This window comes from Bos indicus, chromosome 16 (genome assembly GCF_029378745.1).
Source record: "Bos indicus isolate NIAB-ARS_2022 breed Sahiwal x Tharparkar chromosome 16, NIAB-ARS_B.indTharparkar_mat_pri_1.0, whole genome shotgun sequence".
NCBI lineage: Eukaryota > Metazoa > Chordata > Mammalia > Artiodactyla > Bovidae > Bos > Bos indicus.
In genome coordinates, this window is record NC_091775.1 from 55,984,012 (window position 1) to 56,009,504 (window position 25,493).

At 39.9% G+C, this 25,493-nt stretch overlaps 1 protein-coding gene and 1 pseudogene across 2 annotated transcripts; one reads left to right on the forward strand and one right to left on the reverse strand.

The window, feature by feature from the left end:
• Window positions 1–1,148: 1,148 nt before the first annotated feature.
• CENPL (centromere protein L) lies at window positions 1,149–25,442 on the reverse strand. 2 transcript variants are annotated; one of them, XM_070768906.1, is made up of 6 exons: window positions 24,943–25,442; window positions 23,960–24,003; window positions 15,287–15,463; window positions 6,820–7,071; window positions 2,970–3,512; window positions 1,149–1,748 (listed from the first exon to the last, which is right to left on the reverse strand). In XM_070768906.1, the coding sequence occupies exons 3-6, from the start codon at window positions 15,458–15,460 to the stop codon at window positions 1,677–1,679; spliced, it is 1,041 nt and encodes a 346-aa protein (XP_070625007.1). In that variant the 5' UTR covers window positions 15,461–15,463; window positions 23,960–24,003; window positions 24,943–25,442; the 3' UTR covers window positions 1,149–1,676. The 2 variants fall into 2 exon arrangements, with proteins under 2 accessions (XP_070625007.1, XP_019832457.1); XM_019976898.2 differs by lacking the exon at window positions 23,960–24,003 and having other exon boundaries at window positions 24,943–25,439.
• Window positions 12,636–13,058, forward strand: LOC109570732 (small ribosomal subunit protein uS10-like; annotated as a pseudogene).
• Window positions 25,443–25,493: the final 51 nt, after the last annotated feature.

A 25,493-nucleotide genomic window follows, 5' to 3' on the forward strand; every position in this document is an offset into this window, starting at 1 on the left:
GCAAGGGGTGCATGCCTGTTTACTAAGCTCCTAGAAGATCTATATGACACTTGCATTTTTATGCCGTAGGTCAGAACTCAAGTCATTTGACTTATAGCTACCTGAGAAAAGCTAAAAATGTCATCTTTATACTGGGCAGCCACATGCCCAGGCGAAAACTGGGAGACATAACACCATGGCCTAAGTAAGTCTCTGATGAACACTCTTTAGTTTCATCTCATGCTGCTCCACCCAAACTCCCCACGCTACGGCCACACAGACTTCCTTCATTCCTCAAAGAAGCCAAGCTCTTACCTTTCTCAAGGCCTTTGCACTTGCAGTTTCACCTGTCTAGCACACACTTCCTCAGATCTTCATACAGCTGGTTCTCTCTCATCATTTAGGACTCAGCTCAATGTCCTCATAGAGACATTGTTTGACAACTGTATATAAAATAGGCCCCATCCCAGTCACTCTTCTTATTGCACTGCTTTATTTATAGCATTTATCTGTACCTGAATTTATCTATTTTTTGCCTTCTTCTCCTTGAATATAATTTTCATAAGCCAGGGCTCTTTTTTATCCTCACTACTAAATCTCTTATAACCCAATACAATTCTAAGTACAGAGTAGGAGCTTAACATTAGTTGAATCAAGAAATGTCTGACTCCAAAGCCCATGCTTGTTTCACTACCTCTGCTGTTCCTAGTATACGTGAAACAATAACCCATTCCAGAAGTTAGTCTTTGCTTTTCAATCACAGCCTATTAAAGTTATTTTCTTTCCAAGAAGATTCTAAAAAACAGTTTTTCTTAAGTTAAACTGTTCCTCTGCTCAGTGAGTAAAAAGCAGTTTTAGACATAACATCTTATGCAAGTCTATGTTGCACTATTTTGCAGTTTTCATCTGTAAAATGGAAGAGTAGGTTAAAATTAATTCACTTCATCTACAGATATTTAGTAAGCATTGTGCTAAAACAAAACTAAGGACATGAAAGTTACATAAAATAATCCCTGCCCTCAACAGAGACTCACAGCTGTCTTTCAACTCTCTGATTTGTATGATTCCACAATAGCCATTGTGTAACCTTTACAGAGAAAAAGCCTATAACTTCCCATTCCTGGGACATTAAATAAAGGTTCGTCATCAAGACACTGATAAACACAAGATTTCATTTTAAAAGTGAATATTTAATTCAACATTGCAATAAGAATTAAACAGTTAAAAACAGAAGCATATTAGTGGCTTAAAAAGGACAGCAACTTTAGTTCCTTTGGAGAGGATTTTGATTGCCGGTTGTCTACAGCAAAACGATGCTAGGAAAATGTCTGTAGAAGACAGAAAATCTCTCTGAATGCAAGTCTAAAATGCTTAAAAATAGGGATTAAAGGTTTTAAAGATGCAAACCAGAAGTATCCAGTATTAAGATGGCCAAAAAATGAACTCCACATAGTCTAGAGACTAGAATCCCAGACGATCATGACTGTTACACAGGCACCTGGCTGTGGTTCATCCACTACCACCTTCTTGATTCTTCTAGATCCTTCTTGGCTTTCATCTGGGTAACTCCAAGGCACTGTGAGGAAAACACATGGATAGATGCCCATTTCTCCTGTAGTCCCTCTCAGTTTGGCAATTAAGCAGTCAGTCAGTGAGAAAAAGGTATTTAATCCATAACTTATAGTCCCCATAAGACCTCACTCAATTTGAAAAACCGCCAGTTCTGTCAAATACGCCAGCACTCCAATAAGGTATTTAGGACACAAAATCTGGGGGAAAAAAGACATTTAAATTAAAATACAATTAATTATAATATAGTTTGATATCTGATAAATATTCCAGACTTATTTTAAATTCCGTATCTATAAGCTAAGCTATGAATAGGAACCTAAACTATTGTTATTCTAAGCCAAACAAGACTACTTAATAAAGATGCCTGACTTTAATAAATTTGCAACTATTAGTCAATGGTGCTTAGAAGGAATTAGATTAAGGTTCTTATTTATCCTGGCTTCCACTGATTAGCTACCTACCTGCTTAAAGAGAGGGGGTAGGGGAAGGGTATCTATGAACCCCTTGGACGTATATATCTCTACTTTCTAGAAAAAGTTTCATAGCTTCCTTCTGAAAAGTATGTACGTGCGTGCTAAGACGCTTCAGCCGTGTCTGACTCTTTGCAACCTGATGGACTGTAGTCCGCCAGGTTCCTCTGTCCGTGGGGTTTTCCAGGCAAGAATACTAGACTGGGTTGCCATGTCCTCCTCCAGGGGATATTCCTGACCTAGAGATTGAACCCACATCTCTTATGTCTCCGACCTTGGCAGGCAGGTTCTTTACCACTAGGGACACCTCTCAAAGTTATACACAACACCAAAAATGTTTTGTAGAAACAAACCAGAGGCAGAAACTTAGTTAACACATTAATTTCAAACTTCTGAGAGGCAGTACAGTGTTGCAGTTAAAAATATATAAGTCTTTGAGTCAGATGCCTGGGTTTAAATTTCAACTCCACTTATTAGCTGTGTGATCCTTAGGGAGTCTATTTATCTTCTGTGCCACAATTTCCTCTTTACAACCTATGCAAGCAGGTTGTTGTGAAAACTAAATGGGACAATATGTATAAAAATGCTTACTAATGCTTGGCATGGTTAGTGCTTGACAAATGTTAGCTATCATTTGGCATTATTTGAACCTAGGAACCACAATTACTCTCTTACATCATTAAGAGAGGTTCTTAGAATAGTCCAGATAAAACAGGGCCACCCTCATATCCACAGATGGATACAAACACACTATATAAAATAGTTTAAAAATATACTTATTAATAGAATGTGAGCATATGGAAGTAAAATTTAAAAAATATATAAGGACTTCATGAAATTGAATTCTAAGTATTTCAAAGTATTCCTTCATCGTGGAAAATATTATTGCTATGCATTCTGAAAACTATGCAAAAATAAGGAAAAATAACTAGATTTGTTCAAACTAACCTTTATTTTTCCATCAGTATGTGCTGAAGCTACAGATGTTGAAACACGAACCAATCTTGTGGCTGATAAATGAATTTTGAAATGCCTATGGAAATGTGAATACAGGCAGTCCATGAACAAGTCAACTTCCTCCTGGGTAACTTCCCCAGGTGTTTTGTGAACACTGTCCCATAAAGCTTTTGCATCTTCTGGATGTATGGCGTAAGAAATGTCCAGACTATGAGGGCTACAGGGTACAGACCAAAGAAATTCAGTAGTGGCCATATAATGGTCCATTTTGCATGCAGTCCACATAGCAGCCATCCAGGAAAGGTTAAATGCATTGATTGCTAAGGGACGGAAGTAACAGTCAAAAGTTTTCTGAAACCAGGTTCCAATTATAGCTGTATTAGTCTCTGCACCATTTACAAGGAATAAGGGTAGACAGGTGAAATCTTCTGAAACAGTCTCCAGAAGACTGTCTCCAAATACACAGCAGAACCAACCAGTCCACAACACTTTGCCTTCTTTGTGCTCAGATGGCAATTGAGATTTGGACAGAATCTATGAAGGAAAATCAAACAGGTTCATTAAATTCCAAAGTACATTTATTCTGGACTTCCCTGGTGGTCCAGTGGTTAAGAATCCGCCTGCCAATGCACAGGACAGGGGTTGGATCCCTGGCCAGGGTAGATTTCACATGCCTTGGGGCAACTAATCCCACAAGCCACAACCACTGGACCTGTGCCCCAGAGCCCATGCTCTGCAACAAGAGAAGCCACAAAATGAAAAGCCCTCACACTGCCAACTACAGAATAACCCCACTCGCCAAAATTAGAGAAGGCCCTCACATAGTAACAAAGATCCTCATACAGCAATGTAGCCAAAAATAAATAAAATAAAAAACAAAAGCACATTTACTCCTAAATTACATCGTCTCAGCGTTAATTAATATAGTACATTTAAAAATAAGAAGATATGTTGAATTAACATTACCTGCCAAAAACCACACAAAGAATTGTCTCCTTAATCATTATTAGGGTTTATTCAAGTTAATTGACCTTTCTCCTAATACTCTGATTAGGACAAAGTATATGGCAAGATCTTGGTGCAATCAAATACAAAATAAGAATACCAATAAGGTATAATCAGGTACAGTATCCCGAAAAAAAAAATCTCAACCTGAGAAGGGACTGTAAAGTAAAAAGTTCACCAGATCCAAAGTGCTGGAATTATTCCACTGGGAAAGATGCCACTATTTCCTAAGGCAGCTCTGTCTATCCACTTAAAATGCTCTTTTGTGTGTTAGACCCCATAGTTTCCAACCACTGGTCCTACTTTTTTCCTTACATGCATATAGATCAAATCTGATCTAATCTCTCTTCTACAGAAAAAGCCCGGCAAATATTTGATGGTCTCTATCATATGCTGCCAAGGTCAATATCTCCAGTTTCTTCAACCATTCTTCCTATGACATACGTTCGAGTTCTCACACTATTTGGACACACTTCTCTGAAAACCTTTGGCACAGGAGTCATTCGTAAGTGAACGTAATTACTTCAAAAACATCTGATTACAGGACTGTTAACACCTTTAACCTGTATTATACTCCTACTAATCTACCTTAGATTGCAGTAGTTTTCTGCTTTTTAGTTGAAAACGTTACATAAATTAGCCCTACATACTCATTTTCATTGTTAATAAGTAAATCCCCCACCCCCTACAACTTATACTAAGGCAATAAACGTATACCTACTAAAAATTTAATCTCTTTCAATTTGACCCACTGTGCCAATCCATTCAGATCTTCTAGAATCTTGATTATATTTTCCAGTAGATTGACTAACCCCTCAAATGTCAAATCTTCAAATTATATAACAAACATACCTTCCAGATAGTTATAGAAGTTTTAATTTAAGTTCAACCAGGACAAGGTGAAGATCACAGCCCTATATTATATATCCCTTTAGAGACAATCATGTAAACAATTACTTTGACCACTCTCCTCCTTGTTCAAAAAGTTATAAGAGACTTTCAAATACATTTAAAGCCCAGATATAGTATGTCTATCATATTTTCATAATCTAAAAGTCCTATAACTCTGTCAAGAAATAGATTTAATTTGAAAACTATTAGGATACTACACTAGGAATTCAAGAGGTCATTTATATTTCTCACAAGAATATTTGCTTGCCTGATGACATGCAAACCATATAACTTCTTAAGGCCTCAACTGCTTTACATGACAGACTGCTAATTATCTACCCAGTATCTATTTTTCCCTCCACAATAATACAGAGATTTTACTTGGGCTGGCAAAGTACCTACTGAAAAAAATTTCTAGTCTCCCTTCCAACTGGGATGTAAAGAGAAGTTACTATTGGCTCTCAGCAAGTCTCATTCAAAATTTACTCAGTGGCAGGCAACCTGTCTGCCCTTCCCATCCTCCTCCTCCTCCTTGTCTTGAACTTACATATAATATTTAGAACTCCAGGAGCCAATTTAGATTACAATGAGACCATAAGCATGGAAGCCACGGACCAAGGATGATAGAGAAGACAGAAGGAGCTTAGATTATTAATAATTTCATGAAGCATTTATCAGCCTTGAAAAGCTTACCTCTGGACACTTTTTTGCAAAATAACTAAACCTCTATCATCACTGTTATTTAGACTTTCTGTTATATGCACCTGAACCTAATCCCAATAATCCTGAAAACCTTGCCAATACCATGAGGGTCAGATAGAAAGTAAATACTTGAGGCTTTGCAAGCCATATGGTCTCTGTAGCAACTACTCAATTCTGCTGTTGTAACACAAAAGCAGCCATAGACTACAGAAACAAATGAATGGGGATCTATTTCAAGAAAACATAACTTACAAAGCCAAGACGCAGGCTATATCTGGACTTCAGGTCATAGTTTGCTGACCCCTTATCGAACAAACAAAATTTCAACTGTTTCAGAACTTACCAATGACTAAAATGAGTTAACTCAGCAGAAACAGAAGTAGCAGGCATAAATAATAAAATAAATCTGGTTTCTTAATAAAACAAAGGATAGTCATACTACTTTTATACACTACATATAGGAAGAAATGTAAAATGTTACATTTTTAAGAGTAATTTGGCATGATATATCTACTTCTAGGATTTTAATCCCAGTAAAAACCATAGAAATATACAGATAAATTTACAAAAATGCAAAATTTACATTTAGTTACTCAAAATGACATGAGTTAACTAGTTACAGTGCAGATTATTAGTTTAAAAAGAAGCCATAATCATACTGCAAAAATATGGACAATATGACCACGATTTTAATAGATACAAATAGCCAAACAGACATATCTAGGTTCATGATGGAGTCTGCAGTTTTCTTACAATGTCTTTGCCTAGTTTTGGTATTAGGGTAATACTGGCCTTCCCCTTAGGAAGTATTCCCTCTGCTTCTAGCCTCTGAAAAAGCTTGTAGGAAACTGGTATAACCTCTTTAAATGTTGGGTGGAATTCACCAATGAACCCATCCAGACCTGTTGCTTTCTGTTTTGGAAGGTTATTAATTATTGACTCCATTTCTTTACTAGACCTAGGTCTATTCAGATTGTCTACTGCCAAACAGATGTATACCAAACTGTTATCCTGTGGTTTTTAACTTTGTTTGTACTTAAATATTTAAGTTTTATTAAAAGAAACAGGGTTATATTGTAAAAGGAAAAATCTAATTGCTGTAATTTGATCAAACAAGATATAACATAGGTTATAAATCACACATTTGAGAATTTTAAAAACAGTAAGAATATAGTACAATTTCTAAACCAAAACAATGCACATTCCTTTCTCCTAGGAAGCAAGTACGACTTTTACAATATACCTGGACAAGAAATGCTTCAGGATCTCTTTGTGTTCCTTTCACTCCCATGAGAGTAGAGAAAACCACTTTGATGTTGAAGTCATCTCCCACTTCCACAGCAAGTCCTTTCTGCTTTTCAGCAGCAATAAATGCATTCAGAAGTTTAGAGTACTCTTTGAAATTAGTATAGGAGAATTTATATAAGGGAGTTAAACTATATAAAGTCCATTGTTTATGCAGAAGGAATGCAAACTTTTGAGGATCAACATCTTCCTAAAAAAAATCAAGACAAAAGAAGTCAGAGAATAAGGAAACATCAGGCGCTTCCCTGGTGGCCCAGTGGCTGAGAATCTGCCTTGCAACACAGTGGACACCAGTTCAGTCTGGGAAGATTCCACATGCCACAGAGCAACTAAGCCCCTGTGCTTGTGCAATCATAAATAAATAAATAAAGAAAAGAAAAGAATTTGGAAACTAAGAACTTAATCACAGTATTTTAAGTATTTAATACAGATCTATTATTGGATACCTGATCTTCGCATTCCAGTCAAACTGAGTTTGTAGGACTCTTTGAAGATCTTTGAACAGACTTTTGCATCTGCTGTGCCTTCCCTTTTTGATGTTCTTCCCAGAGTGTTTACAGGACATGGTCCTTCCCTTTCTCTGCCCGAACGTCACTCAAGAGGGCACCCTATCTAAAGCAGCACCTGCATCCATTCCAACTTTGTCACTCTGTATCTCCTGAACATGTTTCCCGCCTCCCCCCACCCCCACCCCGCCACAACATTTATTATGTGACATTATGTACTTGTCTATATTTTTGGAATCACAGGTACCATTAAAAACAAAATAGTTCATTTCTATTGGCCCTAGGGCATTGTTGAGGGTCTTCACATACACCCCCATATAAGCTTCTAGTTTTATCCTGAATTGAAATTTTCTATAGAATCCATACTTCCTGATATAGTCTCACAGTTCCACCTCTTTTAGAACTTTCAACACAGTTTTCCACTTGACAAAAATATTTGTCCTGACTGAAGTACTCACGGAAAAGTCATAAAACTTTTTTCTTATTACTTCAAAAGATTTGGGGCAAAAAAAGGCTGGGGGCAGATTCCCTGGCAGTCCAATGGTTAGGACTTGGTGCTCTCACTGCAGGGGCCCAGGTTCAACCTCTGGTTAGGGAACTACGATCCCACAAGCCCATTTGGTGCAACCAAAAAAAGATTTGGCAAAATTATTTGTATCACATAGAGAAAAGGAAACACTGAACCAGGCATTCTATTCTTGAATTTATATACAATCTCTGTTTTCTGGTTAAAAGCTATCACTTTCATTACCAGGACTAGGAATTTTTAAGGAAGTTTTCATAAAGAAGCAAAAATTTTCCCATATTCCAAAAGATACTAGACCTACAACAGAGAAAAGAAAACAAAGTTATAAGGAAGGTGTGGGTGACTTGGTCAGACTTCTTACTAAGTGATTCAGAAGCATCCATCAAACTTGTATCCACTAGGGCTTTATTTCATGCTTCAGTAAAATTAAAAATTATGAATGTTATATACAAGGTTTAGGGTTTTTTAATGAATGATCAAAACAGCATATTGCCACTAGACAAATCTGGGACAATATAAAAACCAAAATAATTTAGTAAGGAATTAGAAAAATTTTAAAAAAAACACAGGAATTCATAAGAATGAAATCAAAATACTCCCTAACACCATACACAAAAATAAACTCAAAATGGATTAAAGACCTAAATGTAAGACCAATCACAAAGGGGAAAATACAGCAAGAACTCTCTGACATAAATCATATCAAGATCTTTTTTGATCCACCTCCTGGAATAATCAAAATAAAAACAAAAATAAATGGGACCTAATTAAACTTAAAAAGCTTTTGCATAGCAAAGACAACCATAAATGAGACAAAAAGACAACCCTCAGAACAGGAGAAAATATTTACAAACAAAGCAACTGACATGGGATTAATCTCCAAAATATACAAACAGTTCATGAAGCTCAATATTAAAATAAAAAACAACCCAATCAAAAATGGGCAGAAGACCTAAATAGACATTTCTCCAAAGAAGATATACAGATGGCCAAGAGACACTTGAAAAGATGCTCAGTATCACTAATTATTAGAGAAATGCAGAACAAAACTACGATGAGGTATCACCTCACACTGGTCAGAAGAGTCATCATCAAAAAAATATCTAAGTATCACATGTTGACTCTTTGAGGAAGACGTGGTTGCCACTGCCGGGAGGACCAACCCCATGTCCAAGGAGCCGTGGCTGCATGGGCACAGGAGGGCCTAGGGGAGCTATCCCACGTTGAAGGTCAGGAAGGGCGGCGGTGAGGAGATACCCCTTGTCCAAGGTAAGGAGCAATGGCTGCGCTTTGCTGGAGCAGCCATGAAGAGATACCCCACGCCCAAGGTAAGAGAAACCCAAGTAAGATGGTAGGTGTTGTAAGAGGGCATCAGAGGGCAAACACACTGAAACCATACTCACAGAAAACTAGTCAATCTAATCACACTAGGACCACAGCCTTGTCTAACTCAGTCAAACTAAGCCAGGCCCGTGGGGCAACCCAAGATGGGCAGGTCATGGTGGAGAGATCTGACAGAATGTGGTCCACTGGAGAAGGGAATGGCAAACCACTTCAGTATTCTTGCCTTGAGAACCCCATGAACAGTATGAAAAGGCAAAATGATAGGATACTGACAGAGGAACTCCCCAGGTCAGTAGGTGCCCAATATGCTACTGGAGATCAGTGGAGAAATAACTCCAGAAAGAATGAAGGGATGGAGACAAAGCAAAAAGAATACCCAGCTGTGGATGTGACTGGTGATAGAAGCAAGGTCCGATGCTGTAAAGAGCAATATTGCATAGGAACCTGGAATGTCAGGTCCATGAATCAAGGCAAATTGGAAGTGGTCAAACAAGAGATGGCAAGAGTGAATGTCGACATTCTAGGAATCAGTGAACTGAAATGGACTGGAATGGGTGAATTTAACTCAGATGACCATTATATCTACTACTGCAGGCAGGAATCCCTCAGAAGAAATGGAGTAGCCCTCATGGTCAACAAAAGAGTCCGAAATGCAGTACTTGGATGCAATCTCAAAAATGACAGAATGATCTCTGTTCGTTTCCAAGGCAAACCATTCAATATCACAGTAATCCAAGTCTATGCCCCAACCAGTAACACTGAAGAAGCTGAAGTTGAATGGTTCTATGAAGACTTACAAGACCTTTTAGAATTAACACCCAAAAAAGATGTCCTTTTCATTATAGGGGACTGGAATGCAAAAGTAGGAAGTCAAGAAACACCTGGAGTAACAGGCAAATTTGGCCTTGGAATACGGAATGAAGCAGGGCAAAGACTAGTAGAGTTTTGCCAAGAAAATGCACTGGTCATAACAAACACCCTCTTCCAACAACACAAGAGAAGACTCTATACATGGACATCACCAGATGGTCAACACCAAAATCAGATTGATTATATTCTTTGCAGCCAAAGAGGGAGAAGCTCTATACAGTCAGCAAAAACAAGACTAGGAGCTGACTATGGCTCAGACCATGAACTCTTTATTGTCAAATTCAGACTGAAATTGAAGAAAGTAGGGAAAACCACTAGACCATTCAGGTATGACCTAAATCAAATCCCTTATGATTATACAGTGGAAGTGAGAAATAGATTTAAGGGCCTAGATCTGATAGACAGAGTGCCTGATGAACTATGGAATGAGGTTTGTGACACTGTACAGGAGACAGGGATCAAGACCATCCCCATGGAAAAGAAATGCAAAAAAGCAAAATGGCTGTCTGGGGAGGCCTTACAAATAGCTGTGAAAAGAAGAGAAGTGAAAAGCAAAGGAGAAAAGGAAAGATATAAACATCTGAATGCAGTTCCAAAGAATAGCAAGAAGAGATAAGAAAGCCTTCTTCAGCAATCAATGCAAAGAAATAGAGGAAAACAACAGAATGGGAAAGACTACAGATCTCTTCAAGAAAATCAGAGATACCAAAAGAACATTTCATGCAAAGATGGGCTTGATAAAGGACAGAAATGGTATGGACCTAACAGAAGCAGAAGATATTAAGAAGAGATGGCAAGAATACACAGAAGAACTGTACAAAAAAGATCTTCACGACCCAGATGATCACGGTGGTGTGATCACTGACCTAGAACCAGACATCCTGAAATGTGAAGTCAAGTGGGCCTTAGAAAGCATCACTACGAACAAAGCTAGTGGAGTTGATGGAATTCCAGTTGAGCTATTTCAAATCCTGGAAGGTGATGCTGTGAAAGTGCTGCACTCAATATGCCAGCACATTTGGAAAACTCAGCAGTGGCCACAGGACTGGAAAAGGTCTGTTTTCATTCCAATCCCAAAGAAAGGCACTGCCAAAGAATGCTCAAACTACCGCATAATTGCACTCATCTCACATGCTAGTAAAGTAATGCTCAAAATTCTCCAAGCCAGGCTTCAGCAATATGTGAACCATGAAATTCCTGATGTTCAAGCTGGTTTTAGAAAAGGCAGAGGAACCAGAGATCAAATTGCCAACATCCGCTGGATCATGGAAAAAGCAAGAGAGTTCGAGAAAAACATCTATTTCTGCTTTATTGACTATGCCAAAGCCTTTGACTGTGTGGATCACAATAAACTGTGGAAAATTCTGAAAGAGATGGGAATACCAGACCACCTGACCTGCGTGCGTCTTGAGAAGCCTGTATGCAGGTCAGGAAGCAACAGTTAGAACTGGACATGGAACAACAGACTGGTTCCAAATAGGAAAAGGAGTTCGTCAAGGCTGTATATTGTCACCCTGTTTATTTAACTTATATGCAGAGTACATTATGAGAAACGCTGGACCTGAAGAAACACAAGCTAGAATCAAGATTGCCGGGAAATATCAGTAACCTCAGATATGCAGATGACACCACCCTTATGGCAGAAAGTGAAGAGGAACTCAAAAGCCTCTTGATGAAAGTGAAAGAGGAGAGTGAAAAAGTTGGCTTAAAGCTCAACATTTAGAAAACGAAGATCATGGCATCCGGTCCCATCACTTCATGGCAAATAGATGGGGAAACAGTGGAAACAGTGTCACACTTTATTTTTGGGGCTCCAAAATCACTGCAGATGGTGACTTCAGCCATGAAATTAAAAGACGCTTGCTCCTTGGAAGGAAAGTTATGACCAACCTAGATGGCATATTCAAAAGCAGAGACATTACTTTGCCAACAAAGGTCCGTCTAGTCAAGGCTATGGTTTTTCCAGTGGTCATGTATGGATGTGAGAGTTGGACTGTGAAGAAGGCTGAGCGCCGAAGAATTGATGCTTTTGAACTGTGGTGTTGGAGAAGACTCTTGAGAGTCCCTTGGACTGCAAGGAGATCCAACCAGTCCATTCTGAAGCAGATCAGCCCTGGGATTTCTTTGGAAAGAATGATGCTAAAGCTGAAACTCCAGTACTTTGGCCACCTCATGCGAACAGTTGACTCACTGGAAAAGACTCTGATGCTGGGAGGGATTGGGGGCAGGAGGAGAAGGGGACAACAGAGGATGAGATGGCTGGATGGCATCACTGACTTGATGGACATGAGTCTCAGTGAACTCCGGGAGCTGGTGATGGACAGGGAGGCCTGGCGTGCTGCGATTCATGGGGTGGCAAAGAGTCAGACACGAGTGAGCGACTGATCTGATCTGATCTGATCTCTGATGGTTGCCACTGCAGCAGAGCCCTTGCCACCTGCCCCTGCTCATGATTCATCACTGTGCTCTTGTGGACAAACAAGTAGGTTAGGAAGCCACATCACAGCCATGGCCTTTAAAGGCACCAGCAAGATTCCTGTGGAGCCAGAGGTGGCCATTCACCAGATTAGGATTACCCTCACCAGTCACAGCCTCAAGTCTCTAGAGAAGGAATGTGCCTACCTGATCAGAGGCGTGAAGGAAAAGACTCTCGAAGTGAAAGGACCTCTTCAGATGCCTACCGCGACTCTGAGAATAACTACAAGGAAAACTCCTTGTGGTGAAGGTTCTAAGAATTGGGATCAGTTCCAGATGAGGATCCAAAAATGACTCACTGACCTGCACAGTCCCTGTGAGATTGTCAAGCAGATCACTTCTGTCAGTATTGAGCCAAGAGTCGAGGTGGAAGTCACCACTGCTGACGCCTAAATCAAACTTTTTAGTAAACTGATAATCAGTTGTTAAAAATAAATAAATAAATACATAAATGCTGGAGAGGATGTGGAGAAAAGGGAACTCTCCTGCACTATTGGTGGGAATGTAAATTGATACAACCACTATGCAGAACAGTATGGAGATTCCTTAAAAAAACTAAAAACAGAACCACCATATGACCCAGCAATCCCACTTCTGGGCATATATCCTGAGAAAACCATAATTCAAAAAGACCCAATGTTCATTGCAGCACAGTTTATAATAGTCAGGACATGGAAGCAACCTAAATGTCCACTGACAAATGAATAAAGATGTAGTACATATATGCAATGGAATATTATTCAGCCATAAAAAAGAATGAAATCAAGTCATCTGTAGAGACATGGATGGACCTAGCGTCTGTCATACAGACTGAAGTAAATCAGACTAAAGTAAATCAGAAGGGAAAAAATATATCGTATATTAACGAATATATGTGGAATCTAGAAAAATGGTACAGATGCTATATGCAGGGCAGGAATAGAGATGCAGATGTAGGGAAAGGACATGTGGACATGGCGGGGAGGGGGAGCTGAGATGAACTGGGAGACTGGGACTGATGTATATGCACTACCATGTATAAAAGAGATACCTAGTAGGAACCTACTGTGTAGCACAGGGAGCTGAGCTCAGTGCTCTGTGGTGACCTAGATGGGTGGGATGGGATGGGGAGAGGTCCAAGAGGGAGTGGCTGCTAGGTCACTTCAGTCGTGTCCGACTCTGTGCAACCCCATAGACGGCAGCCACCAGGCTCCCCCATCCCTGGGATTCTCCAGGCAAGAATAGTGGAGTGGGTTGCCATTTCTTTCTCCAGTGCATGGAAGTGAAAAGTGCAAGTGAAGTCACTCAGTCGTGTCCAACTCTCAGCGACTCCATGGACTGCATGCAGCCTACCAGGCTCCTCCGTCCATGGGATTTTCCAGGCAAGAGTACTGGAGTGGGGTGCCATCGCCTTCTCCAAGAGGGAGTGGAGATACATGTATATACACACACATAGAGCTGATTCACACATATAGCTGATACATATATATACACACATATAGCTGATTCACTTTGTTGTACAGCAGAAACTAACATTGTAATTATACCCCAACAAAAAAATAAAATAAATTTAAAATAATAAATAAACAAGATTTAATGAATCCATACTGATAAATGGATAAACAAATGGAATAGAAATGAGAAGGGCCTAAAATATAATGCCAAAAGCTAGCTGGAAAATACGGAGCAAATAGAGATGGAAAATCATTATTTTGCAACCATTATGATAAAGATGGAATTACGCAACTCTACTCAGTGCTCTGTAGAGACCTAAATGGGAAGGAAATCCAACAAAAAGGGGACATACGTATATATATATAGCCGATTCACTTTGCTATACAACAGAAACTAACACAATGTTGTAAAGCAACTTTATACTCCAATTTATACTCCAATAAATACTAAGTTTAAGAAGAAAACCAGTAAGACTGAAAAAATTAAAACACAAATAAAAACTAATTTTTAAAAACAGGATCAGGCAAAAAACATCAATGGATAAGGGATGTTAAGTTTAAGGTGAAATTTTGACAAGGCACCAGATATATGTATTATCTTAAAGTGTCTCCCCACAGACTGCTTCTTAGTTGCAGGGGAAATAAAACAATAATTTCGGGGCAACACTTTCTAACAGTGTGATCAAAATTAACATCACCTATGTGCTATCAGGTGTTATCCCCCCAAAAAGGACACAACAGCACCTATACGATATTCCAGTTAGTGATACCTAACTTTAGTCTAATCTTGAGAAAACATCAGACAACTACAATATTCCTCATTTTGTATTGCTTCCCTGGTGGCGCAGACGGTAAAGAATCTGCCTACAATGCGGGAGACCTGGGTTCTATCCCTGGACTGGGAAGATCCCCTGGCAGAGGGCCTGGCCACCCATTCCAATACAAAATGAAGGACATTCTATTTAAAAAAGGAAGCGGAGGAAACATATTCTTCAAAACTGTCAGTATCATAAGAGAGAAATATTGTGGAAACATTCCAAATTAAAGGAAGTTAAAAAACATATGGCACCGATAGTACAAATAATTGTTTTAACCATTTCTCATTCATTACTTGTGGGATTAAGAAGATATTAAAAGTATCTTTTAGTTACAAATATTTATAATATATATATAATAAATAGTAACAAAATTTTTAAATGTTTTGCTCACATTCTCAGTTACTGGGAATACCAAGGAACACAAAAAACATACCTGCAGTTGTGAACCCTGGGGGATTTTCCTTCGTGGTGGAGTTGGGATAAATGAAGTCTGCTTCCTGACTGATTCTAATCGTTTCTGCAGAGGGGTGGCGCCTACAAAGAAATCTTTAAGCCTTGAGGAGGCGTCTTGTCTAGGAGTCAATTCCGGTGCATCATAAGAATCCATGGTCTGCATAAAAAGAAATAAAACCAGAATTCCAAACACTAAGACGTTAATTCATGCTTGTAGTTTCACTGATTCTTCTCCCTCCTGTAAAGGAATTCTTTCTCTCTCCCTCCCTCTCTTTGCCTCAAGTTTTGGCTTTGTAACCAAATCTTGTATTTCTCATTGGCTAACAGGCTATCTTCATGAACATCTTACTGACACCTCAAACACAGTATGTTCAAAACTAAATTCACCTTCCATTCTCCTCCTTCTAAAAGCTAGCTGGTCCATTTTCAAATTCCTGTCAACTTTCTAAGTTAATTTAAATTTATTTACGTAGTCTCCCATTTCTACTTTTTAACATACAGTCATTAAGCATATTCTTTTGCGTTTTTTTCTTCCTCAGTTTCCCCATTCATTCCCAAAGCTACTTCCTTAACCAGGGCTTATTACCACAACCGAGCGTTCCATATCTGAGGGCAATCCATTTTTCGGAAATGGCACTTTTAAAATAAAAAACAAAACAAACAAAAAGAAATGACACTTTATTATTAGTCCCCTGTACAAACACTTTACAGTGGTGAGATAAAGTCTCCTCTTCTGCTGGGTACTCTTTATTTCATAATGCAGCTTGTTCTTACCCTTCTCCTAGACATAAACACATTCTCATCTTCATGTGTCTGCCTATCAACTATATTCCCTATCTCAAGTGTTCTTTTTCCATTCCATCTCCATTAAGACTATGTTTGAATTTAATCTCCTTTCAAACAGCATGGTTTTATTAACCATTTCCCACCCCCCAGAAGACCTATGTTACACACTTCTGTGTCTGTATCAGTGGCTCATTCCCGGAAGCAGTGTACATATGCGTATAGAATGAGGTCTCAGGGGTAAATATTTTGAAAAAGCCCCAAAGCCCTCTAGATGACTCTAACAAAATCCCTCAAGAATATTCTACAAAGTCTTTGGAGATTAATAATACATTAGCCCATCCCCAGTGGCTCAGCGGTCAAGGATCCATTTGCCAATGCAGGAGACACAGGTTCGATCCCTGGATCAGGAAGACCCTCTGGACAAGGAAATGGCAAACCAGTCTAGTACTCTTTCCTGGGAAATCCCATGGACAGAGAAGCCTGGTGGGCTACAGTCCTTGGGGTCACAGTGAGTTAGACATGACTTAGTGACTAAACCAGCCCATATAGCTCTCTTTGATCACCTAGTCTATACCACTAATTTTGGCCCAAATTCATACTTCCTTGTATTATTTTTTTGGTGTGTATTTCCTCTTTTCCCAGTAAGACTAAACTACTTTGAAACTGTGTTCTTTATATTTATCTTGTATAATTACCCTACTATAATGCTGAATACTCTGTTAAGGAAGTATTGGTTTAACTGAACAGAAGTATTTCATAGAACCCCGAAATTGAAAGGAGTTATGATCTAAAACACAAGAGAAGACTCTACACATGGACATCATCAAATGGTCAACACCGAAATCAGACTGATTATATTCTTTGCACTCAAAGATGGAGAAGCTCTATACAGTCAGCAAAAACAAGACCAGGAGCTGACTGTGGCTCAGATCATGAACTCCTTATTGACAAATTCAGACTGAAATTGAAGAAAGTAGGGAAAACCACTAGACCATTCAGGTATGACCTAAATCAAATTCCTTATGATTATACAGTGGAAGTGAGAAATAGATTTAAGGGCCTAGATCTGATAGATAGAGTGCCTGATGAACTATGGACGGAGGTTCATGACATTGTACATGGGGATCAAGACCATCCCCATGGAAAAGAAATGCAAAAAGGCAAAATGGCTGTCTGGGGAGGCCTTACAAACAGCTGTGAAAATAAGAGAATCGAAAAGCAAAGGAGAAAAGGAAAGATATAAGTATCTGAATGCAGAGTTCCAAAGAATAGCAAGGAGAGATAAGAAAGCCTTCCTCGGCGATCAATGCAAAGAAATAGAGGAAAACAACAGAATGGGAAAGACTAGAGATCTCTTCAAGAAAATTAGAGATACCAAGGGAACATTTCATGCAAAGATGGGCTTGATAAAGGACACAAATGCTGCTTCTAAGTCATTTCAGTTGTGTCAGACTCTGTGTGACCCCACAGACGGCAGCCCACCAGGCTCCCCCGCCCCTGGGATTCTCCAGGCAAGAACACTGGAGTGGGTTGCCATTTCCATCTCCAGTGCATGAAAGTGAAAAGTGAAAGTGAAGCCGCTCAGTCGTGCCTGACTCTTAGCGACCCCATGGACTGCAACCTACCAGGTTCCTCCATCCATGGGACTTTCCAGGCAAGAGTACTAGAGTGGGGTGCCATTGCCTTCTCCGAAGGACAGAAATGGTATGGACCTAACAGAAGCAGAAGATATTAAGAAGAGGTGGCAAGAATACACAGAAGAACTGTACAAAAAAGATCTTCATGACCAAAATAATCACGATGGTGTGATCACTCACCTAGAGCCAGACATCCTGGAATATGAAGTCAAGTGGGCCTTAGAAAGCATCACTATAAACAAAGCTAGTGGAGGTGATGGAATTCCAGCTGAGCTATTTCAAATCCTAGAAGATGATGCTGTGAAAGTGCTGCACTCAATATGCCAGCAAATTTGGAAAACTCAGCAGTGGCCACAGGACTGGAAAAGGTCAGTTTTCATTCCAATCCCAAAGAAAGGCACTGCCAAAGAATGCTCAGACTACTGCACAATTGCACTCATCTCACACGCTAGTAAAATAATGCTCAAAATTCTCCAAGCCAGGCTTCAGCAATACATGAACCACGAACTTCCAGATGTTCAAGCTGGATTTAGAAAAGGCAGAGGAACCAGAGATCAAATTGCCAACATCCGCTGGATCATGGAAAAAGCAAGAGAGTTCCAGAAGAACATCTATTTCTGCTTTATTGACTATGCCAAAGCCTTTGACTGTGTGGATCACAATAAACTGTGGAAAATTCTGAAAGAGATGGAATACCAGACCACCTGACCTGCCTCTTGAGAAACCTGTTTGCAGGTCAGAAAGCAACAGTTACAACTGGACATGGAACAACAGACTGGTTCCAAATAGGAAAAGGAGTACGTCAAGGCTAGATATCGTCACCCTGCTTATTTAACTTATATGCAGAGTACGTCATGAGAAATGCTGGGCTGGATGAAGCACAAGCTGGAATCAAGACTGCTGGGAGAAATACCAATAACCTCAGATATGCAGATGACACCACCCTTATGGCAGAAAGTGAAGAAGAATTAAAGAGCCTCTTGATGAAAGTGAAAGAGGAGAGTGAAAAAGTTGGCTTAAAGCTCAACATTCAGAAAACAAAGATCATGGCATCTGGCCCCATCACTTCATGGGAAATAGATGGGAAAACAGTGGAAACGGTGTCATACTTTATTTTGGGGGGCTCCAAAATCACTGCAGATGGTGATTGCAGCCATGAAATGAAAAGACACTTACTCTTTGGAAGGAAAGTTATGACCAACCTAGATAGCATATTAAAAAGCAGATATTACTTTGCCAACAAAGGTATGTCTAGTCAAGGCTATGGTTTTTCCAGTGGTCATGTATGGATGTGAGAGTTGGACTATAAAGAAAGCTGAGTGCTGAAGAACTGATGCTTTTGACTGTGGTGTTGGAGAAGACTCTTGAGAGTCCCCTGGACTACAAGGAGATCCAACCAGTCCATTCTAAAGCAGATCAGCCCTGGGATTTCTTTGGAAGGAATGATGCTAAAGCTGAAACTCCAATACTTCAGCCACCTCATGCGAAGAGTTGACTCATTGGAAAAGACTCTGATGCTGGGAGGGCTTGGGGGCAGGAGGAGAAGGAGACAACAGAGGATGAGATGGCTGGATGGCATCACCGACTCAATGGACATGAGTTTGGGTGAACTCTGGGAGTTGGTGATGGACAGGGAGGCCTGGCGTGCTGCGATTCATGGGGTCGCAAAGAGTCGGACAAGACTGAGGGTTTGAACTGAACTGAACTGATGATTTAAAAGTTATAAAAATTATTTCCAAGTACTGGCACAGTTGTGCTTCCCCGGTGGCTACTGGTAAAGAATCCACCCACTAATACAAGAGATGAGTGTCAGGAAATCCCATGAGGTGGGCACGGCACCCTACTCCAGTATTCTTGCCTGGATAATCCCATGGAGCCTGGTGTCCTACAGTCCATGGGGCCACAAGAGTTGGACTCTTAGCAACTAAACTACAATTGGCATAGTTACCCTTTTAAAGTTTTTTTCACAGGAGTTTTTATTACTATATTTAAACTTCATTAGGTCAAAGTATGACACACTCTATTATCTTGCACAAAACTCCATACATAAATTAAATACATAGTTCTCAAAGCTCCTGAGTGATAATGCCCAGAGCAAGATTATATACCATACAATTTAAATAGCAGCTACTGCAAAGCAATCTAGCTTTAAATTTGCACAGAATTCTATTCAAAAAGGAATTTCAATCAATATCACTTACAGAGAATGTTTTCTTTTTCAAATTTGTTATTTGGAATAATTTCTAACATTTATTGAGTATTCATCATGTGCCAGGTACTTTCCTAAACCCTTTAACAATCCTATGAGGTGAGTTATATATTTCCAGCTGACAGATGCAAAGACAAAGAAATCAAGTAACTTGCCACAGTCATGCAGTTAAAGATGCAAAAGCCAGAATTTAAATGCAGACAGTCTTAACACCAGAGTAGGTGCTCTTACCTCCTTGTTTCATGCCACTTTTCAGTAGGCATCAATTTCAAGACAAAATAAGCCTAACTAAATTTGACTCCTCTTCAAAGAGAAATGCTATAAATTCCAAAAAATCATTAAAGTCTATCTAGGTAAGAGAAAACTGGAGATACCAAGGGAACATTTCACATAAGGATGGGAATGATAAAGCACAGAAACAGCAAGGACCTAACAGAAGCAGAAGAGATTAAGAGGTGGTGGCCAGAAAACACAGAAGAACTATACAAAAAAGGTCTTAATGATCCTGGATAACCACAATGGTGTGTTAACTCACCTAGAGCCAGACATCCTGCAGTGTGAAGTCATGCGGGCCTTAGGAAGCATTACTACAAACAAAGCTAGAGGAGGTGATGTAATTCCATCTGAGCTATTTCAAATCCTTAAAAATGATGCTTTTACAGTGCTGCACTCAATATGTCAGCAAATTTGGAAAACTCAGCAGTGGCCTTAGGACTGGAAAAGGTCAGTTTTCATTCTAATCCTAAAGAAGGGCAATGCCAAAGAATGTTCAAACTACCATACAATTGCACTCATTTCACATGCTAGTAAGATGATGTCAAAATCCTTCAAGCTAAGTTTCAACAGTACACGAAGGCAGAGGAACAAGAAATCAAATTGCCAACATTCACTGGATCACAGAGAAAGCAAGGGAATTCCAGAAAAACATCTACTTCTGTATCACTGACTATGCTAAAGCCTTTGTGTGGATCACAACAAACTGTGGAAAATTCTTAAAAAGATGGGAACACAAGACCACCTTACCTGTCTCCTGAGAAACCTGTATGTGGGTCAAGAAGCAACAATCAGAACAAGACATGGAACAAAGGATGGGTTCAAAATTGGGAAAGGAGTACCACAAGGCTGTTTATTGTCACCTTGCTTATTTAAATTCTATGCAGAGTACATCATGGGAAATGCGAGATTGGATGAATACCAAGCTGGAATCAAGATTACCTGGAGAAATATCAACAATCTCAGATATGCAGATGATACCACTCTAATGGCAAAAAGTGAAAGGGAACTAAAAAGTCTCTTAATGAGGGTGAAAGAACAGAGTGAAAAAAGCTGGCTTAAAACTCAACATTCAAAAAACTAAGATCATGGTATCTGGTCCCATCACTTCATGGCAAATAGAAGGGTAAAAAATGAAAGCAGTTGGAGAGGGTGTGGAGAAAAGGGAACCCTCTTACACTGTTGGTGGGAATGCAAACTAGTACAGCCACTATGGAGAACAGTGTGGAGATTCCTTAAAAAACTGGAAATAGAACTGCCTTATGATCCAGCAATCCCACTGCTGGGCATACACACTGAGGAAACCAGAAGGGAAAGAGACATGTGTACCCCAATGTTCATCACAGCACTGTTTATAATAGCCAGGACATGGAAGCAACCTAGATGTCCATCATCAGATGAATAGATAAGAAAGCTGTGGTACATATACACAATGGAGTATTACTCAGCCATTAAAAAGAATACATTTGAATCAGTTCTAATGAGGTGGATGAAACTGGAGCCTATTATACAGAGTGAAGTAAGCCAGAAAGAAAAACACCAATACAGTATACTAATGCATATATATGGAATTTAGAAAGATGGTAACAATAACCCTGTATACGAGACAGCAAAAGAGACACTGATGTATAGAACAGTCTTATGGACTCTGTGGGAGAGGGAGAGGATGGGATGATTTGGGAGAATGACATTGAAACATGTATAATATCATGTATGAAACGAGTTGCCAGTACAGGTTCAATGCACGATACTGGATGCTTGGGGCTGGTGCACTGGGACAACCCAGAGGGATGGTATAGGGAGGGAGGAGTGGGGAGGGTTCAGGATGGGGAACACATGTATACCTGTGGCGGATTCATTTCAATATTTGGCAAAACCAATACAATATTGTAAAGTTTAAAAATAAAATAAAATTTTAAAAAAAAGTGAAAGCAGTGACAGATTTCTTGGACTCCAAACCACTGCAAACAGTGACTACAAACATGAAATTAAAAGACACTTGCTCTTTAGACAAAGTGTATTAAACTTAGACAGTGTATTAAAAAGCAGAGACATCACTTGACCAACAAAAGTCCGTTTAGTGAAAGCTATGTTTTCAGTAGTAATGTACGGAATTGAGAGTTGGACCATAAAGAAGGCTGAGCGCCAAAGAATCGATCTGTGGTGCTGGAGACAACTTTCAGAGTCCCTTGAACTGCAGGGAGATCAAAAGGGTCAACCCTAAGGCAAATCAACCCTGAATATGCATTGGAAGAACTGATACTGAAGCTGAAGCTCCAATATTTTGGCCACCTGATGCAAAGAGCCAACTTAACAGAAAAGACCCCAATGCTGGGAAAGATTGAAGGCTAAAGGAGAAGGGGGTGGCAGAGGATGAGATGGTTAGATAGCATCACTAACACAATGGACATGAATCTGAGCAAACTCCAGGAGACAGTGAAGGGCAGAGGAGGCTGGCATGCTGTAGTCCACGGGGTGGCAGAGTCAGACAAGGCTTAGCAACTGAACAACAAAAGTGAGAGAAAGACTACTAGCTTAAAGGACTGGTTTTGAGAAAACATTTCCCTTAAGCATTTAATACTACAGTAATGTGAAATAGCCCAATCCATGCATTAAAGATCAGAAAATGATTTATATCTGTTTTATTTTCTCACTCCATACTCAACAATGAGTATTTTTGCCCTGCCTGATAATTAAAGAGGTTAAAATATATTTTGATTCAATACTTTACTTTCCTAACATTCTTCCTTCCAACTATAAGGAAAGAGGTCCTTTTACTTGCTTTCTAAAGTCAATCCATCAACTGATATTCTTGATCTCCATAGTCCTTCACATCCCCCTTAGGCACAATCTTCCATGTGTATTTCAAACCTCTATCATCTCTTATCTCTACTCCACAGGATACTTTTCTTCCACTGCTGAGCATATTTGTTTAAAACCTATTCATCTCATTCCTTTTGAGACCACTTTCCTGGAAATGTGGTATACAACTATTGCCTCCATTTACTAATAAATATTTTACTAGATATCTTTAGCAATCTCTTACGTATCTATCACTACAAAGACACTGCAATTTGAAGATTACTACTGGCCCTTTGAAGACTGTCAACAATGTTTTTGTGAAAATCATGGACAATCATTGGGTCATCAAGTTTGCTCATCCTTATTCCTCTAAACTTTCTGCTATCTTGTTCTTTTCAAACACTCAACTATTTCTCCTCCTTGTTTCTTATAGTTTCTTCTGATTCATTTGCTGACTCCTTTGCTTCCTCCAGTTGCAACAGCTGGTGTCTCCCCAAACTCTGAAATCACTTGTTCTCCATAAGGAAACATTCATTCAATATACGACTCCTCTAGTCCCATACTTTTGCACCTGCATTTCCAATTTCCTGTAAAACACTGAACTTCTGTGTCCTCGAACTCATTAAGTTCAAAGCTAAACATTATTCCACGACCAATCTTTCCTCTCCAACTACCCTGTTTCTCGGTAACAATTCCAACTCTTCCTTCTCATTTTTCTCCCTGCCTATTAAAATACACCTTAGTCATCTTTTACTCTTCACTCAAGTTTTACATCCAAAGTACCATCAAATTGTGATATATTCCTTAAAAATATATTTATTAGCCCTCTCAAATCACCTTCACTTCCATTCTTAATTTTAGCCACTTATTTCCAACTCAAGCCCCTTTCCCCAACCCAACCCTTTTCCCAACCCAAGACTAGTTTTTCCATAGACACCTCTCTTACCTTGTCATTACCTTGCTTGAGATCCCGTAACAATTCCCACACACCTAAATAAATGGAGTCAGAACTCTCTGTCTGGGCTTCAAGGCACCACCTTATCTGATCATAGTATCTGACCCTATTTGGGTTCACTCTTTACTGCTTTAGTTCTTACCCCAAGATCCATGGACAAACGGTCTTCCCAAAATCTAACAGCCCTCTAAGGTTGAATGCAAAATGTTTTATGCATGTGTAAATGGTAGGAGAAGGGGGTGAAGAAAGGTCTTTTTTTCCCTGTGGTTAAGTCTGTGAAGAAATGGACCCTTACTTAAATCACCTTTGTACCTTGCCACCAACACCTAAGTCCAATCGCCCAATAACACCAATGTATTACCAAATCCAAGCTCCCTCTGCTCACCACAAGACAGGTCAATGATTCAGAGATGAGGTGTTCAGGGAAGCCAATTATTTTCCAATAAAGAAAATAAATTTTCTTTATTTTATGACTGTATTCGGAAAGCCAGTTGACCAAGAAGATGGTAGACTAACATCTCAAAATAACCATCTTATCCGGCGCTAGATGCCAGTTCTTTTATAGATGAGAGATGGGAGGAGGTGAGGAAACAAAGTAAAAAGGCCATTAATCTTGAAAGTATCTCCTAGAAGAACAAGCCTTAGGCAGGGGATGTACTAATTTCTTCCTTCCTGTCATCTACAGGCGGGCAGGGTTCTAAACCAAGGCACTTTAATAACAGTCAGGCAGAGGTGCAGAATTCTCAGGCAGGCCACTATGTACTACAATAACAAAAGCAACTACAAGCAAGTCAAAGAAACAGTTTCAACACGGAATCAGAATTGGCTTTACCCTGCAACAAATGCTTAGCCCAGAGCTAAGCAGGTCCTGTGAAACGCACCTGAGCAGCCAAGTATTGTAAAGGTAACGACCACACGACAGGGCAAAACACAAAGTTTACTGCTATGGCTGAACCAATAACAAAGTATCTTACCAATAAAATGCCGTGATGACGCTGTCACCCATTCCCTTCACGAATCATTCTTCAAGCCGGGATCCAAAACTCCATCAAAACTGCAATCCCTCGAGGTAAAAAAGCCGCCAAAATGACAGCAAAGAGAAAGTCCAGAAGAACCCCTGGCCCTCCCAAATTCCCTCAAGCTCCACCACAAGACGCTTCAAGACGGACGCAAACGAGCCCAGAAAGACCTCCGCTCCCAAAGACGCCAGCCCAGCCTGGCACCTCAAGCCGAAGGGATATATCCGCTGCCTCAACCACCAGCTCCGCGACCCTCGCTCATAAGGAGTCAGCTTCAGCCCGCGGAGGGAAAGGGCAAGGGACAGTGTGTCCCACCTCGCCCCTCTCCACTTGAGCCCTCAGAGGCCAACGCTAGCTCGGAAATCCCGCCTTTGAGAAGCGGCAAATTGGCGTTCAGCCACCTCTTCCGTTTAAAATCGTTTCCCGACTCGCTCTGCGGCCGGACGCAGGACGTCTCCGCGGTGCCGATACCAAGTCTGTGAAGCTAATGAAGCAACTACGGTCGC

Coding starts and splice junctions, on each gene's coding strand:
- CENPL (XM_070768906.1), bottom strand. CDS start 15,460: ATGGATTCTTATGATGCACCGGAATTGACTCCTAGACAAGACGCCTCC. Junction 7,072..15,286: donor CCCAGGGTTCACAACTGCAG/GTATGTTTTTTG, acceptor GATTTTTTTTAG/GAAGATGTTGATCCTCAAAA. Junction 3,513..6,819: donor CTGAAGCATTTCTTGTCCAG/GTATATTGTAAA, acceptor TTTCCTTCATAG/ATTCTGTCCAAATCTCAATT.